The 19022-nt window shown below is 36.9% G+C and overlaps 1 protein-coding gene across 2 annotated transcripts in view; it reads right to left on the bottom strand.

Annotated features, from left to right (window-relative positions):
• DMGDH (dimethylglycine dehydrogenase) overlaps positions 1 to 19022 on the bottom strand; it is a 42198-nt gene that overhangs the window by 18690 nt on the left and 4486 nt on the right. For both annotated transcript variants that reach the window (XM_042028866.1, XM_042028867.1), the window contains exons 3-8: positions 13672 to 13770; positions 12238 to 12402; positions 11583 to 11787; positions 4993 to 5241; positions 3572 to 3770; positions 37 to 206 (exon numbers count right to left, since the gene is read on the bottom strand). In XM_042028866.1, coding sequence (XP_041884800.1) covers positions 37 to 206; positions 3572 to 3770; positions 4993 to 5241; positions 11583 to 11787; positions 12238 to 12402; positions 13672 to 13770 — 1087 coding nt within the window. The remainder of the gene's footprint in view (positions 1 to 36; positions 207 to 3571; positions 3771 to 4992; positions 5242 to 11582; positions 11788 to 12237; positions 12403 to 13671; positions 13771 to 19022) is intronic.

Below are 19022 nucleotides of genomic sequence, written 5' to 3'. Positions count from 1 at the left end.
CAGGACATAAATGTATTTAAAAATATATCTTCTTACCAATGTTATTAAAGCCATAAGATTCTCTTGCTTTGGCTGCTGTGTATTCTGTAGTGGTCCACTTTCCATAGCGGTTTGGATCTACTTCTATCAGGTCAAATGGAGGTTCCCCCTCAAGGATCCAGTCACTGAGGTACTTTCCTATACCACCAGCATGTATAATGCCATACCTTAAAGACAGGAAAAAATCCTGCACTGACAAGTCTTTTATGTTTTGCTTTTTAAAATCAGTACTAACATATACTACTAACATGGACCTCAAAGTATTTTAAATTTTAAAAGCTTTTTTAAAAATTTGCTCTGTTTTGTCTTATTTTCAAAGATTAAATACTGTATTAGTGGATATTTCTACATCTCCACTATCAGCAGCAGAATGTCATTGGTAATGTACAGCAGTTGCAGTTTAATGACAAATAATCATTACTACCAAATGATTTAAAACTTTTTTTGATACATCTATGATACCACCATGTCTTCAAAAAAAATTGCCAAAATATCTTTCCATCTAGGAGATGTGAAAATTAATTCTTAGTTGTTTGTGAAATGCTCCCATGAGCACAACAGAAAAATCCTTGAAGAAACAGTTGTTCCAAATCAAGTTTAGATTAACATGCAGCAATTAAACCATACACACTCATGCAGAATAATGAAGCTAAAACCAACTTAAATTCCTGGTCATCAACTTTGCAATCTGAATTCTATTTCTTCAGTTAAAATAGGCAAGGACCTCACCAAGAAAAAAAAAAAGAAGTAATCATTTAATTCTAATGCATATGCATAAGAAGAATGAATCCGTAATATCAATGATATTACTTTGACAGGGTATCTTAGCCATTATTTAATTATTTATCTAAATAAAATAGAAACATAAAAAATTGAGTACATGAAATAATTCTGCCAACTACAGTCACTACAGTGCAGTTCAGCACAAATCTTCAGACTCAGCGCAAACTTCTGTCAGTGCAGTGGATGCAGGAAGGATGAGTGTTTGTAAACTGCCACTACAGAAGAGTTAGCTGTTGCTGGTGTTAATTCAATTAAGCAACTTTTAGTTATTCATGGGTATAAGTTTTGGTACCATGAAAGCTTATGATGCCTTCAAGTACAGCTCCAGAAGAAATCTTAGCCAGTTCAAGTCAGCCTGCGCCCTTCACTGCAGCCAAAAGCAAAGGAGAACAGCAAAGAGATCGCTGCGTGATTGTGAGTAGTGACAAACCAAACACAATGAGGACTTCTAGCTTCAGCTGAGGACTGCTGAGCTGATGACAGGGTAACCCCAGGAGCAAGAGAGTGCAGGGGAGGCTGCCCAGCTACTACAGGTACAGCCCTGCTACTGGACTGAGAGGTCTCTGCATTCTGCAGAGTTTTGCAGCACTGACTGAGCAACCCATTGATTTTGGTGCTCTTAGCTGGGCCTACATTATCAAAGATTTTACATTACACAGGGTGCCCAAATCCCTCTTTACCTCTGATAAGAGGGAGCTGATTGTGTAAATACAACCACTGCAATTCTGCTGCACAAGAATGAAATATGTTTTTCAGGGATAGGATATTACAAGTAGCTGTAAAGAGTGATACAGTGTAGGAATCTCAGCCTTTTTATGATGTAGAGAAAATTTCCTTAATGAACATGTACTGTTTTTCTCCAGTTTTTCTTCTCTTCTTTCGATCCCTGACAGATTAACTTCCCATTGTCCCTGTCACATTCCTGCGTCTTACTTATGAGTCGTTGCTTCTTATCCACTTTCAAGTCATTCCATTCCTATTCCTTCTTACCCACTTTCAAGTCATTCCGTTCCTATTCCTAGGAAATCTGAGTTTCGGCACACTGTGGTCCCTTTTCTGGAGTCTTCGTCCCGGGTTATGGAATGGTTTCACTGCTTTGAATTAAAGTTTTCTGAATAAAATCCTAGACTACTCTTGTTAATATTTTCAAAGCTATAAGTAACTAAAAATGAGAAGCATTGAGCAACCTTAATAATAAATAGCACTACAAACTCTGCGAACTATACTTAACTTCTTTGCATGTTAAAATGCCTAGCAAGCTGCTAATTTTAGATAATAAAAATCCTCTAATCTAAAAGCACTAAGTCCTCTGTCACAATGTCCCTGCTAGTTGACTGTGAGATAAGGATTTGCTAATGCACACAAAAAATTACAAAACTGGTAGAAACACTGCAGTGACCCAGAAGCATAGAACAGAGAGTCAAAAGTCCCTGAAAAGCAGACAAAGTAATCCAATGACAGCCACATAATTGTGACCTGTGTCTAAACATTTTGAGATTAATCAAACTCCCAGAACAAGTTGTTTAAAGAAAATTAAACATGTAACACTAGTCTTCAGTTTTTTTATACATGGAATTTGATTCTGCTCCCACTGACACCAACAAAGAAAAACATGTTCCAAAGTCTAGCCACAGAGCAACGAACTTAAACAGTCTTTTTGGTGAACAAGGTCTAGGCAAACCGCTTTTGTAACTATAAGTTCTGCAAATGTTACTGAAAGATAACATTATTTTTTTTTAAATCCAAGCAGCAAAGGTGAATACCTTTCACAATGAATCATTGCAAAATTACCAAGCTTTTTTATTTTGAGGGCCTCAGAAAGCACGTTAGTGATACTGCCTTATCTTATGATCTGAGGGTTTGTTTGGTTTGGAATGAAAGAAAACTGGAAAGAGCTGAGCTGGATTTTGAACAGCAAATTAGGCAATTGGAAAAACAATGTACACAGAATGTGTTCAATAACGTGCTTGGAATTGTATTTGGTTCATTCTATCCATCCTGAATCAATGGTCAAACTAAGACAATTAAAGAGATGTGGGTGTTTCACCACTGACTCCAGTGTAGCCATAATAAATACGATGTAAATCACGTTCAAGAAAAACACCATACCAGGTGGGAGAACGACATCAGTAAACCAGTTATTTCTATTGTTGCACTGCCCTCTTTACTTGCTTTCCTCCGATACTCTGCAATGTAATTTTTCTGCTCTACTTTCAACAGTCAGATACACTGGATTTGTATCACTAGAGCAGTCAGTCACATGCTATGCTGGAATGTCTTCTATTTGATACACTTTCAAGTCTTCACACAAAACTCTATATTGCACATTCATTTTTGTCCCACTTCAGTGAAACCAGTTTTACATGCAACAAACAACTGTTAAATACAGTGTAATTCAAAGCAAGAAGTAAAATTAACTGGAAAGTATACTTTCAAACTCAGTACTTTTGTGACTTTAAGTTGCTGCACAGACAGTACAAAGTACTACCATTTCTTGTTGCTTCAAAAAATGTCACAGATATTGGCCTCCAGATTAAAAGGAGGAAACAAAAAATTACTGAGACTAGTGAAGTAAGAGAGAAGGATGAGCTTACATGATACAGGTTGTGGTTATTAAGACTAGTTCCAATTACATTTAACAAAAAATATGTGCAAAACAACTCCCAAGCCCATAAAAATGCACAAAGCTTGAGCTGACTACCATTTTAACAATATGACAGACAAAAGTTGTTGCAAAGAACTTACTCACCCAAAACCAATAGCTACCCAGTAATTTCTGACACCCCGATGTGGTCCCACCATAGGAAGAATGTCTGGAGAATAGGTGATAGGACCTGCAATTGTGTTTATGATGTCCGCTTTTCTCAAAATGGGGACCATTTCCATAGCAGCCTCAATATGCTCCATTATTCTGTCTAAATCAGACTCAAAGAGTTCTTTTCCAAAACCTGCACAAATATTTGAGTCTTATTATATATACTTACTTACACAGAGAACACATACATTTTCAATATTCTTATTATATATACTTACTTACACAGAGAACACATACATTTTCAATACAGTTATGGTATCTATATATACATAAAAGTTTTATGGGAATAATCAGTGCATATGTTCAGGCCTTTGCCATCCTACACAGGAAAAATGGTGTGCATTAAACCCTAGTTACCTGCAGGATCAAGTTTATTTGTCACTGCAATTATACTATCCTTTATACATATTTGTTTAACCCTAAGGTCATGACAATTCAACAATGAAGTAGAAAGGAAGTGAAGACACATAGAAGCTTTCTTCTATATTAATAAGGCCCACGTATTTTTCTCAATATGCCAGTAATTTGACGAGGGGAAAAAAGATAACTTCCTGTATCTGCTTATGATTTCCATGAAACCATATGAATTTCTGGGTATATTTCACCCCTCAGTCTGGGCTCTAAGCATGGTTGACCATTCTGATTATTCTGTAGAGGCACTTGATGCTACTGGAGACAGTAAGTTCAGGAAGCTGTGACAGGGCTATCCAAAACTGAACCACGTTAACTGCCCTACCTTAGGAAATGTTGTGTTTTTTAATAACAGCAACAATAATGACTTAGTATAACTTTCTGTCTGGAAGTGAATGGAAAGCTGGAGCCTGGATATAACACAACAATTTCTAACGTTTTTGTGCAAGCAGCTGTATGACATAGGGTATTTTTGTCTTCTAGACATACCTACAGCTCTGTTGCACTTATATCCAAGCACAGCATTTTGTCTAAGAATATTCCTTTGCTGTTCCTATTTGACAACCACATTATCTCTGGGGTAACAATAAAGAGCCCCTGTCAGCATGCTGGAGAGAATTGTAACTTAGAAAACTCTCTGTTCAGGCAAAAAGGGCTATATATCACAGATTTGGTGACTGCCTCTAATCACAACACACAACATCACTTCAGGAAGTAGGCTAAAACTACATTGTAGTAGGCTTTTCTTCTGTTACATTTGTATTTTTATTATCTTTTATTATTAGAGTTACAACTATCCTTGGAAAAAGTTTTTGTACTACAATCATGCACTGCAAATATTTTGTATTTTCCATCACATAAGGCAGCATGACAGCCTGGGATTTCTGCACATTTTAATGTGTGCTAGTGCTTGTTATGTTTAAAGATGTAATGTTCTTAATCACCTGGTGGGACTCCATTTGTTACCCATGACTCCTGCAGTTTCATCTTCTCCTCACTTTCATATGGACCAAATAAAAGACCATCCCTTTCTTGCCTTAGATAATATGACCCTTCTAAGTCACGAATCACGGGCAATTCTGTTTTTAGGGCTTTCACTTCAGAGATAGTTGATGTCACAACATACTGATGATGAACAGGTATGAGAGGGTGCTGCAGGCCAATCATCTTGCCTATGTCACGGGCCCAGAAGCCTAGAGAAGAAGAAAACAAAACCAAAATAAAAATATTCAAGCTCTAATTTCAGTGAATGGAAAATGTCAGTAAAGTATTTCCAGTAAACATTGTGCTTTTATGTATGACAAGTTTTTTTCCCATACTTCTAATTTTCACTTTACTTTTCATATTATCTAGTATATTTTTCCCTCCATAATTCCATGGCCTTTTTCCCTAATTATACTACTATATATTATTATAGTATACACATATTAAAAAATATGATTGGTAAATTATAAATTAGGCTTCTAAAAGTTCAGAGGATAATTTAATTAACAGTTCCACAAACTCCATGGCTTATTTCAGCAAAGTAGGTCTGCAAGGTACTCCTAGCAAAATTAGAGACACTTAAAAACCAGAATAAATTAATTCACATCATAAGTGTTAACCAAGTCTCTTACTATCAACCAAACGAACTAGTATGCTTTACCAAGACAGTAGTCAAGTCCTAACACCCCAACAGACTAAGGCAGTACTTTTCAGGCAGCTGACCTCAAGAATTGGAGTTTCTCTCCTCTTTCACATGCATCATGTGACTTGCATTAATTATGTCTCTCACACAGCAATCAATTCATTATTATGTTTGTATTGGTGAATAGTCAAGTGTGCTCTCCCACAGCTATCCAATTAGAAGTTCTGATATAGAGTGTGACCAGAAAATGCAAGCAACAATTTCCCTGCCTCCGAAACTGGCTCAAGATCCTTCATGCCTACCATGAAGACCTAATTCTCCTCTATTAAGGTTAAGCTGGTGAGGCACATTCACTTAGTGAGGCACCTGTGTCAGAAAGAAGAGAGTGGAAGCCACTTAACTGCCAAGCACTGGTTTGGGCTCTGCATCATGGCTTACATCTGCTGTGAGGCCGGAACATAACAGACTTGGGAATCAGACAGGTACAACTGGCTGGAATGGCTGCTGCTCTAAGATGCTTTGAATACCCCTCAGGCCCACTCTCCGGACTTTTAGATCAAGAAGCAGATGTCTCAAGTGTGGGAGTGAAAGGGGAAAATCCAATGAAGTAAGATTTTCAGGGGAGTCTGGTAGTGAGGGTTGGAGGAAGACAAAATGAAAGACAAAGAAGAGGTAGCAGGGCTTTCCAAGTAAAAGGCTATGTGCCATACAACACCAAGCAAAAGAAGGCAGGTCAGCCTGGTTCCTGTGTAACCAGCTGACTCCAAACTGCTTAAGACAAAATATCTCCAGCAAGATTTTCTACCTAACACAGCTGTCCCTTCTCCTGGGACATACACTTCATGCTGCCCAGCTTAATGTGCAACTTTTCTTTCTTTTTGCTGCTTACTTGTCTTAACCAAATTCTCCTACCTCTCTCTTCAATTACATACTCACCAAGACCTGGTCAAAGTTTCTCAGTGCCCTGGGGGCACCAAAAGGTATAAATGATCCTGAATAGCTTCAGCTGGGACTTCCACCCATACCCATGGGCACAGGAGTCCCATTCCAAGTCAGCTCAGGTCCTTTAGAACCTGTCTGAGCTGGTTTGATCGTGTGCCTGTTTACAGCTCTGTCACAACCATGCCTGTGCCTGGCCATGGAATACATTGATCCAGACCTTGATTCGTGGACTACTTCTCAGCTTGACCTCAGCTCAGTCTCAACTCTACAGTCTGCCTGTTGATTACTGGTCACCATTTGACCTCGATTAGCGTCACCAGGCCTGTTTCTGACTGTGGCCTCAGCTGGGCTTCATCACTACAGATCTGGCTGTGCCTCATCTCCACAAGTCCATCTGGAGGCCTGGACTGCAGGCTGACCCCAGCTGCAGTTACCCTGCTTGGCTCCCTGTCCTATGGGGAGCAGCCGGCTGGGGAATACATTCTCTCACCTCTGGCATGGCGTAAAGCCAGGACAATTAGGAAAGTTGAATTGGGCTGCGCTGGCCTTGTGCCATTCCCCCATGCCAGGATGGCTGTCAGTCTCTTATATTACAAACCAGCCTCAGGGTCTAACATCCACAGTTTTTCCAAGGAAAATGTTTTCTGTGGTGGCTCATTTAACAATTACTGACAGCCAGCCAAGGCAAAGCAGCAGAGGAAATCCAGCATCACTTTCAAGAGATCTGTTCGGCTAAAAGCCCCTGTCCTGTCAATGCTAGAAACCAGCACCTGTTGCAGTTATCATTTTGCTTCTTTATGGCACCTCACCATTTGGACAAGACTAATTGCCAGAACACTTGTTATGCCAGTTAAATTGGTAGAGGGATGATCATGCCATAATCATATAGATTGAGTGATCAAAAACATCCTTTAAGGCTACTGAAACATGACTTATATTCTCTTATACAGAAGACAATGAAAACAATTGAATGAATCAGCATTTCTAGCACTTATGCAAGGGTTTCCTTCATTACACACAACACACGTGGCTAAAAGTCTTTAGAGAACTTCTTTTGATTTAGGCATTTCCATGTCGCCTATGAATAAAACTATTTTAAGGTAAGGTCAGCTAATGATCCACAGAAGAGAGGAAAAGGTGAAGTAGCAGAAAATTAGGTCTTTGAAACTTAGCTTTGTTTCTTTCTTAATAAGAAGAAATTTCTTAGCAATTAGATTTGCAGAATAACATTACAAACACAGCTAATTTTAAAATGTTTTTAAGTAAGAGACGAATAGTTTAAGTTTGTTTAAAATAAAATCTCCAGTACTGTACTTCTAAAAAAAGTCACACTTAGAGTAATTGCTTTTTTAATTGCTTAAAATATCAAAAGGTGACATATACTAAAAGAAAAATATTACAGTTTATTTGTTTAAGGTTTTTGAACAAAAATATGGCAAAAGGAAGAATACATTTTCTGAAACAAAATTCTAATTGGAAGCAGATGTCAAGTCCTATCAGACATAGTAGAGATAAATGAAGGCATACATTATATCTCTAGGATATTTGAGAAGATTAAATTGTAGACACTGCAAACATCTGATGCTGAACTATTTCGTGTTAGTATTACTTAGCATATCTGCTGAAGTATGTAATCTGACTATTTCTTAGTTTTGAAAAAGACAATCTTCTACCACTACTTACATAAAAATGGTTGTATATACAGCTCGTACATGTCTGAAAATACATGCTTATATACACCCATCCACTCTGTATATATAAATCAAATTCACTATTTTTGCAGGCTTTAATCAAACATGCCATTTTAAATAGGCTGCAAATAATTTCAGCAGGCTCAGCATAGTTACTTCATGACAGGGATTATTTATTAGGCATCTGCTTTCTTCTAAAATGGAAATCTCACATAAGCAACAGCTAAAGATTGGTTGAAACTAGTTTGTTCCAGTTCTGCAGCAGATGTCAGTTGCAGGGTGAGGCAGGGAGCGGGAGAGGGAATGTAAAGAACCTTCTGATGTATTTTTCTCTGCAACATGAGCCTAAAATTATACAAGTCATGATCATAGTGGAATGAGGCAAGGCTGAGAAAAAGAATGAATGTTATCTGAGAAAACATTTATAAGAGATGTGTTATACAGTATTGATTTTACATCATTAGTTAAAATGTTAAGCAGTATGTGCTTCAAATATTCATTTTGCTGAACAGTTAACTACACAGGAAAATTATGTAAATATATTGTTGATTTAATAACTTATTAAATAATTAAAAAAAAATTATGAGAAGTTCACAAGGGTGCATTCTAGTATTTACAAATAAGTTCTGAAAAGCATTTACCAGAACGCCCTGCCTAATATCAACTTGATATATTAGCCAAAGAAAGATAACTACACCACAAAAATGTAAGAAAATTACTATGTCTGTGATACTTTATCAATATGATGCAGAGCCAGTAGTTAGGAATAATGAGTGTCTAGAAGTTTGTGGCCTAAATAAGTCTGATTGCCAAGAGAGCTGCCTTTCCATTTCATAATCTTGGATCACTTCCAGACCAATATATCCACACTGTGTAACAAATGACATAAGGATCATATTTGTAAGAGAGCTTGTGATTTTGTAATTGAATGCTGTTCCATAATTCATGCCTGAAAGCTATTAACTGGCAGTCCAAAGGCAATCAAATATTGACACCTCTCATTTTCCAAGTGCCTGATTTTGTGATCTATATAAATTTTTTAAATTTGGTTTCCCTATTTATGTGGTGGATTGCCGTCTAAAAAGCATACTAAACTCCTCTTTCTCTCCAAAATTCATTATGTGGGACTCATGAGCCAGCTTAGAGCCTCAGATCCTTGTTATTTTAGTGAGGCATATAGCAATAGCAGGTGATCACCTATGTATGGAAGGCATAAAATAAGAAAGTGCACTTTTCAATGGGTTTTTCAGTAGGTCTCTACTGAAAGCCTGGAATGATTTAACACAGGGCTGTCTATATCCAGACTCTGAAAGAAAGACCTGTAAAGCACATCCCCTGACAGTCCAGCCATTTTATCCCACTCTCTCTCAATTTCTCTCTTTTTTTTCTGCTATCTCGAACACTACTCTTATTCCAGTCCTTACATCCTTCTTTAGCTATTTTGTCACCATGTGGCTACTCAGTCTCCCTCATTTGTCAAGTTCTGCCCCAGCAGCCTTCCCTTCCTTCAGATCCACTCCCATCTACCCCTCCCTTGCTATTACATATTACACCAGTCTTTCATGCTTAAACAGCTCAATTTTCCACTCAGTTTCACATACATGAGTATGTGAGAATGGTTATTCCTTGAGTATCCTTACTAATCATTTTGTCTGAAAAGCTCCTAGCTCCAGTTTCCTTAATGAAACATATCAGATACCTTCCCACTATGTCCCTGGTGTTATCCCCACTGCTGCCGTTGCCTTCCGGTTTGAGCTTCCTCATTCAGCCAGTCCTGTAGCATGTAACTATTCCACTTGCTGCCAGGGCTCCTAAACACCTCCAGAAATCCTTCCAAGGCATTTTGCTCTCCCAACCTACTCCCCTTCCAGTCCAATTCCCTCATAATTCCAATTGTCAATCACGGTATTCTTCCCACCAACAAGAAGAATCCCTGTCTCGCTTAACTTCCTCATTTTATCTGCCTTGCACTAGAAATAGGTGCTTTTATTTTTTTTTCGTGTTCCACCACAAATATGCAGAAAAGAATTATAAAGACATATTCTTGCTCTCAGTTCACTTGTCTCATCTGAGGGAGAAAGTCAACTTGAGACATCACAGCCTGCAACTGAAGCCTGATTATTCACTGCGATGGGAGGTATGCAGGACTAATGCCCTAAAAATGCAGATACGATCCATTTTGAGGCAGAGTCAGCAAAACTTTAATCTATATGGTAAATATTCAACATGTTTTCAAGTAATTGAAAACAGAAAATCTTCTACTAGGAAGCAGTAAGCATGCTTCATAGAAGACCTGCCAATCATTTCACCACTAATATATTTTTCTATGCTTGTACAAAGCAGCATAAAAATAAGTGAATAAGTTCAGATTGAATACAGGTTTTTAGACCTAGTAAGTTGCTTAGGAAAATAAACACAGATCCAAAGGACACTTGACCAAAAGCTCTTTGAAGCAGAAACATCTGTTTGGTTTCTTTAACATGAAGAATAACATTCGCATATGTAAATACAAGCTCCTTTGAGTTAGGCAATTCTTATTACATGCAAAAAATGTTAAGCCAAGCACGTGTTTAAAATATGACTCAAAGGACAACAAAAAATCTTCAGTTTCAAGGATATGTGGATAGAGCTAAATCTTAGACAAAGATAACAGTATGATAGGCAAGGTCAAATCCTCAGTTTCTTCGAAGAAACAATGAAGATATTTCTACTTCATTCGTACATTCCATCTCCCTTCCTAGGTATGTTTCATTACATTTTAGAGGACTGCATGGACTGTTCACATATTGCACACTGGAACAGGCTCCCCAGGGAAGTGGTCACAGCACCAAGCCTGCCACAGTTCAAAAAGCATTTGAACAACACTCTCAAGCACATAGTATGACTCTTGGGGATATCCTGTTGGACTCAATGATCCTTGTGGGTCTTTTACAACTCAGGATATTCTACGATTCTGTGACTCTAGACAGTAGATTCTCTTCTACACAACTTACTGTAGACCAGTCTCTTACTACTAAAACCTAACAAGGCAGTCTGATTACTATCTGCTGGAGACAAATCATAGTAAATATTTTTAAAGCCCATTCAAGGGCAATTAATATAAGAGCTATATTTTCACGATACTGTGAAGAAATATGTGCAAATCACAAACCAAGTGAATGTTCAAAAACATATATATTTCTTATACATGTAGGCCACACAATTCAGTACAGGTGCTTTGTGTCAGCTAGTTCGTAAATCTGAAAAGCACTCAAATGCTTATATTAAATCCTACCTGCAGTATTCACAATTCTCTTTGCTTGAATTATTCCAAGTGGAGTTTCAACTTCCCATGTCCCATCTGATCGGGAGTTCAGATTAGTTACTTGGACAGGATAATTTAATTGAGCACCGTATTTTCTGGCTCCTGCAGCCAAGGCCATAGTTAGAGAATACGGATCGATGTGACCATCTCCAGGGTTATACAGGCCAGCTAACACCTAAGTGGAGGTAAAATACCCCAAATGAAAGAAAGTAAAATTTACCAAAATTAGATTGATTTTTAAAAAACACATTCTTTCTTTTTTCCTTGAATACAATAAACTTTAAGAAGTCAAAAAAAATTTTCAAAATATATGATAATATCAGCCTCTACACAACTTAACAATGGCCTATGCAAGTAAAATTGCTCAGATCTCCCATGCAAAGGTTGCAATGCTTTAATATTATAGTATTATAGACATAGTAAATAATAGTATGTACTCTAACGTACAGTATGCACTAAAAATTCACAAGATTCTGTCTTTAGGCTATGATACATCTGTTTTTCATTGAAAAACAACAATCTGTTGTACAATTTGTATAAAGAAAGGAGATCATCCATGTATATATCTGATAGACTAATATTTAATTGCATTGGAAGTTACATTTCATAAAACTGGATTCTTTACCTTATCCATGTTCAATAAGGGAAATAGCTCTTGCACTTTCTCAGGCGTGATTAGATATTGCTCTGTTGGGTGCCAACCAGCACGAGTCATTTGGTATTTGAATTCATCCACCCTAGTAGGGGTTGAAGCAATTCTGATACTGCCAGGCTGATGAAACCCCACAGGCTAAATCGAAGAGAAACAGCAAATTACTGAAAGAACCTTTACTGATTGCCATATATGTATTTTCCTGTGCTAAGGGAACTCTACAGGAATTTTTCCACTAACATCACTGAAAAAAATGCAAGTAAGCTAGGGGTCCTTGAAGAAACAGGCCTTAGATATAGACTCCTAGAGAAAACAAATTTTCAAGAAGTTACCGAATTAACTTCCTAAGTTAATGCAGACTATCTTCAAAACAGTTGCAAGAAGCATCTATTGAATGCCATGAGACATTCATTTTTACTACCAACTAATTAATATTTGATATATGCACTCACTCACTTTCAAAACCAGAATCAGACACATCTCAAAAATAAGTATGTATAATATACTTCATTTTAAAGTCTATCATCTGCATAATTTCCTATTGACATGTTGCAGAATATATTTAACTAAGTGCCTTTATAAACACAATGAAATACCACTCGCCTTTTTTGTCTTTTTAATAAATTAAACATCCTTGCAGAGCTGGACACTGAATGCTTACTTTTCTTCACCTTTCTATGTTACCTCACAGGACAATAATAGGGCTGAATAAGTCTTTTACTGGAACTCACAATGATAATCTGATGTGGCACCTTATCTAGCTGAGTAGCAGAAAGAAGAAAAAAGCATTTTATGACAAATACAAAAAATATCTGTCATACATATATATGACAAATATTAAAAAGAATATAAAATTCGTAGACTAGTACAGTGAGGTTAATTCAATTTCTGCTGCCATCCAAAGCAAGCACAAGTTTAGTAAATTAAATCTACATGGCTGCAAGATGCCAGATGAAAAAGATGACCCCTGTGTTTCTCTGCATATCCGTTCCTTAAGTCACTAAATAAAAATACATCTCTGAAAGGGACTGGAAGAATTGCAGCAATCTTCTCAAGTACAGACAGCATCATACCACATGAATTTTTAAGCGGACATATTTAAGGCAGGAATGTATCATAATCAATCCATTCATTCCAGGTTTCTGATGCTATTTTAGCTCCTTTATCAAGTTAAAGTTGCAGACCCTCTGCTGTGTCTTGAGATGTTTTATGAGCACCATTTTCCTAAATTGTAGAGGGATCTGGGAAACTATCTACAAAATGTAGTGACTAGGTATGCAGAAGAATGTATTTCAATAAAAAGGGACATACTCCTACTTCACACCCTCATCAACTACACTTTTTTGTAAGACTATTACTGCAGTTGGTATTGCTCTGAATTAACACTTCAAAGGTTAAGGGGATTACCTGTCCAGTCTCTTCTTCCAGTTTCTCATAGAGTTTGATGCTGTAAGCATGGATTTTCTTCAGGTTTATTCCAGGATGAAAATAAGTAGTTAAACCAGCCTCAGATAAGAAATAGGAACAACATAGATTAGAAATGCAGTGTTCTTTCCTGCCTTCCAAGAGTCATTTAAAAAGGAACTGCCAAGATACCATAAAGAAAAACAACACGTGGATAGAGCCAACTGCTACAAAATTAAAAATAAAGTCCTTTCCCTACTTATGCCATTTTTGGTTTTTGCACAGGTGTTTTTCCATCTGTCTTTTCCCATCAAATTTGCCCACCCATGATACTGTTGCAGTTGTTCTCTCCTATAATTCCCTTTCTTCCTTGAATTATACAGTTGACAGCTTCAAATGTTTTGAAAGACATGCAAACTTCATTTCTGATCAACTAAATCAAATTACTAACTCTAAATGTCCTGTAGTATGGTCTTTTCCTTCTTACAAATGGAGATGGGAAAGAAACCAAATCTTCAGAAAGACCAGATCTTCACAAGAGTTATTGCATTCCTGGGGTGTATGCAGCAGGGGGCAGAGGAAGATGATATTCTTCTATTCTCAACAGTTGTCTCATGCGTCAGTTAAAGAGCAATTGTTGCATTTTAGAAGTAGTGTAAGAAATTATTGTATATATTTTGTGCATCACTTTACTAGGTTTGACTTCAGAAATCTGTCAAGTTCTTTCAGATTCATGCAAAGGTAAAATCAAGAAGTTATTACAGCCTCTCCAATATTTAAGGAAACTATTCACCTGCCTACAACAGAGATGGCTGCACCAACCTAATGACATTCATAATTGTAGACATTTAGCCCTTAAAAAAACAGAATTAAAGTGCGTTACTGAAGTTAAGCATAAGCCTTTGTATGTCCTGAACTTGTCAACTCACTAAAACCCTTCTTCAAGTGAGACAGCAGAAATGTAAAATTACCCTAGGTGTTCAAGATAACTGCACGGATTTAAATATTTTATACACATAGTGCATTTTGTACTAACTAAAATAGATCTTATTCATAGATTAAGGCTGCTTCCATTATGGGAGCTGGACACTGGAGTCCACCTTTTGAGTTCACTGCCATTCTGAAAAAAAAATACATCAGGAAATTCATAGGTAAAAAGTGACACACATTGCAAAGTTTTGGTTGTTTCCTTCTAAGTCGCCCAGTATGTATAAACATTAAATACCCTTAATTTTAAAGCATCAGCTCTGTTCTGTGTTTTAAAGCTAGTGGAATACCTGCAAACATATGAATAACAAAAGCAAGATTTAGTGGTCTTTAAAGATATATTTTAATTCCAACTAATTTGACTGTGCTAGAAAGTTATTAAATGTTACAATTCTCTATAATTATATTAATATATATGGTATTAATTAGGTCACACATCCTCATTCTTTCAAAACATGACCTCTTCTGTCCCATCTTTCTTTGTGCAGATTCACATCTAAGACACTATCTTTTTCTTCAGAAAGTTAGCTTCAAATTGTCCTTAGCAAATAGCTTACACTAAAATACTATTTCAATCAAAAAACATAGATCATATTCACTGACATGACAGGTACTCAGTATCTTCGTAGCAAAAGGGTCATTACTGTCTGGCATTACTGATTGTTTGTCTTGATGCTAGACATGATGTTGAAAGCTGTTCCTACCTTTGTTCTTACGAATTTTATCTTTCTGATATCTCAATTTATCTACAACATCATAGTGCACTAGATTACTGAAATGCCCAGATAATCCAATGGAAAAGAGTGTTAAATTAATCATTTGTCAGTATCGTATTTTCCAGTTTTATCTATATTCTATTCACAAATTTGACTCTAAGTATGTTTGGCAATGCTCATTACCTCAACAGTCTTATTTTAAGAAGTGATCACACAAACCTGTAGGAGGGAGATTCATACATAGTAAGGGCCCCATCAAGCACAAAGCAGGCATGTTGTTTTCAGGAAGTCCCTGGGCTAAATTAATAGTCTGGAAAAAATATTCCTTGTTCTTTTCTTATTATCATATGGGATCATTAGCATCATACAGGACACAGCTGAAGATCAGATATTTGACTAAATGTGATTTTTATGTCATTTGATATGTGTGCCTTCACATTGTGAATACATTTATTTTACTTACCTTAGACTAAACCCCAGGGCTGTTTCACTGAAGAATTTTTAGCTAAAACTTGTTTGTTTCTCAAAAAATACATTCTAAGGGACTGTTTTCAGTCTGTACAGAATGAAGAAATAAATAAGCCTTGAAATATCTAAATTTCTTTAGCCATGTACAATGCCTAAGAGTAATTAATTTACTTCTACCTGCAAACCTTGTTACCTCATATTGCTTTTACTGTATTCTTTTATTTATGCAATGTAAACATTTTCTGGCCTTCTGTTATTCTTCTAAATGTAGTAATGTATCTTCCAGATGTAAGGAAATTCCATTTTAGTGATCACTATTAATGTAGTCATTTTGAACTAAATGAGCCACAAATCACTTGCAATTTAGCTACAAGCCCATATATATTCAAGAGTATTTAATTGCAGGAATTAATAAATACTTCAATCTCTTACACTTTTAAGTGAAGAAAAGAATTTTAAAAGCATTTGATGCCTTTTGGGTTGAGCTAACAAATGTTTCTGATTTCAAGAGTGCAGCTGGGAGACAACTATAACCTGATTTCACGATATAAAAATTAAAATAATAAAATAATTATAATTATAATGAAACAAAAAGATTGGATGGGTCCTCAGGAGATCTCTCTTAAATTTCATATTCAAAGCAGGGGCAGCTACAAGATCAGACCACATTGCTCAAGATTTTTTCCAGCCTGGCCTCTGAGAGTCTTCCAAGACAGAGTCTGCTCTACTTTCCTAGCTAAGTATGGAACTTTGCATTTGGCCTTGTTAAATTCCATAAAACTATCCTTTCAGCCTGCCTAGATCCCTCAGCATGGCTGCCCTGCCCTTGAGTGCATTGACTACTCCTGTCAGTTTGGTGTAAACTTTAAACTTGGATGAGCATGTACTTCATCACCTACTCCAAATTACTGATAAAGATGGGTCCCAGGACAGATTCCTGTAACACTCCACTTATTTCCAGGCTTTGCTTAGAGTATAACCCATTCATCAGCACCCTCTAAGCCCAGCCATGCAAAAAGTCTTTTAACTTTCTAGTTGTCCAGCCATACAGACCGTAACATCTTCAGGTAAGTACATGGATAGTATAGGAGAGGGTGTCTAAAGTCTTGCTGAAATCTTTAAGTGATATCCACTGATCTCCCTTTGTCTAAGAATTCAATGATTTTATAACAGACAGCAATCAGATTCAATCTGACGTGATTTATTCTTGGCAAATTTATCTTGTTCCAAATTACATTTTTTCTCCTTTATGGACCTGGGACTCATTCCATGATTTTCTGAAGAACTGAACCATGGGTAGCTGGCCTTTAGCTCCTCCATTCAGTCCTTTGGCTTTTTAGAGTCATACATATGCCCTTCTCAAAATCTTTGGCACCTCCACCAATTTCAACAGTCTTTCAAATGTGATACATCTGCAGCCTTGCAATGAATCAGCAGTATTATTGGATGCAGCCTGTCTGGTCCAATGTATGAGCATGTGCCAAATAACTCCAGTAATCCCTGGTTTGGTCCTCATCCACTGCCAGTAGTTACTCTTCTCCTTTAACCCTGAGGCCTGAGAAACCCTGTCAGGGAAAACTGAGGCAAGAAGGCACTGAGGCCTTATTAGTGTACACTCTGACTGAATTACTCACCTCATTCAGCAACAGTTACTTATTTTCATTTTTCAGCCTTTTACTATTAATGCGGCAGTAGAAGCAGTTCTTGTTGCCAAATTTTCCTTACAAATCTTAAATATAGCTGAGCTTTGGCTTTCCTAACATCCCCTTCACATGCTCAGGTAACTTTTCTAAATTGCCCCATTTTCAGCTTTTTCCCGCTCTATCTCCAGTATACCATGTTTTTTTCTGGAACTCAGTCATGAACTCACTCTGGCCCAGCTGGCTTCCCAATGTGTCTACATGTTTTCCTGAATTTCAAAGTCAACCATTCTTGCAGTTGAAGAGATTTTCTCTAGGCTTTACTCTATTTTTCTAAGAGATTTTGTTATTGTAGGTAAACATGATCTGGAAAAATAATTTAAAGAATGGCCACTTTGCTGTGAGAACTGAAACAAATGCTTTAAAGCATTTTTATAGTTGAAATTTTTAAATGTTGAAATGCTTATGTATCAGTTTTGTTCTATTTCAATCAGTGTCAGATTTTATACTAATGCCATTATTAAATTAGCTTTCTGGAGGAAAATATTATCAACACTGTTATATACTAAATTCTTCTTGCAAGTTTGACCAAATTGTAACAAGTCATTATTTGTCTTGTGCTGTGCTTTACTGTCAGCAGCAAAATCAATTGCATGTTGCAAGAAAAAGTGTAATATAACATATAATAACTTGCTCTGTTATACCTTTTCATAACTGGTAACATAAAAATGTGGATACTTGTGCTGTTTTAATAGCACACACGAAACTTAGCCAAATTTATCTCAGACCTGAGAAGTGAAAGAAAGTTTTGGCAGCAACATCAGCAGGAATACGATCTATCTGAAACATGATCCTGAGCTCTGGCAGGACTTCCTGGACGGTGAAAGAGGTAAAATGTGGTATAGCGCAGCAACATCAACATCTGAACTAGACTTTCAACATTGTGGCTGCAGACAATGTGCTACATGCCATTTCACGTCTTAACAGTATGTGTGTCATCTGTATCTAGTACTGTATCACTGTGAGAAAAACACAGTATCTGGTATAACAAGATATATGTAATTGTGACTGATGGTCACGGTTTTGATCTTTCTAATTATCTGAAACAGATTTATCATCTTTTTCATCTTCAGATGAAGTCCTCTAATACTGAGTTTAATGAAAAGAGACAGTATATCATGAAGTTATCCATTTTAACATGGCCCATGACTAGGTGTCTTGCTATGTTAATCGCATCAAATTCTGTTCTAACAGGTGTCATGAGGCAGCCCTCTCAATTGTGGTAGTGCAGGCATTTTCTCTGCTGAGTTCCAGGTCCCTCCTTACCTTTGAAACTGAGTCTCACTCAGGGCTCCAATGCTGCACTCACTAAGTGTGAGCAAAAGTACTGAAGGCAGGGTTGACACTATTATGAGCAGTAAGTTAGGGTGAGCAAGTGTAACAATAAGAACAAAGGAAACGTTCAGTAACAACACCCCATTCGTGATTCTGGTTCCTTACTAAACTAGGGGATTTTTTATTGTTTTTTACAAAGATATTGTTT

The sequence above is a fragment of the Corvus kubaryi genome, unplaced genomic scaffold, assembly GCF_017639235.1.
Source record: "Corvus kubaryi isolate FWS band 111438036 unplaced genomic scaffold, C.kubaryi_AGA036_p1.0 37308, whole genome shotgun sequence".
Classification (NCBI taxonomy): Eukaryota; Metazoa; Chordata; class Aves; order Passeriformes; family Corvidae; genus Corvus; species Corvus kubaryi.
Note: the sequence above shows the minus strand (reverse complement) of the source record. Positions and strands in the feature narration are given on the sequence as shown.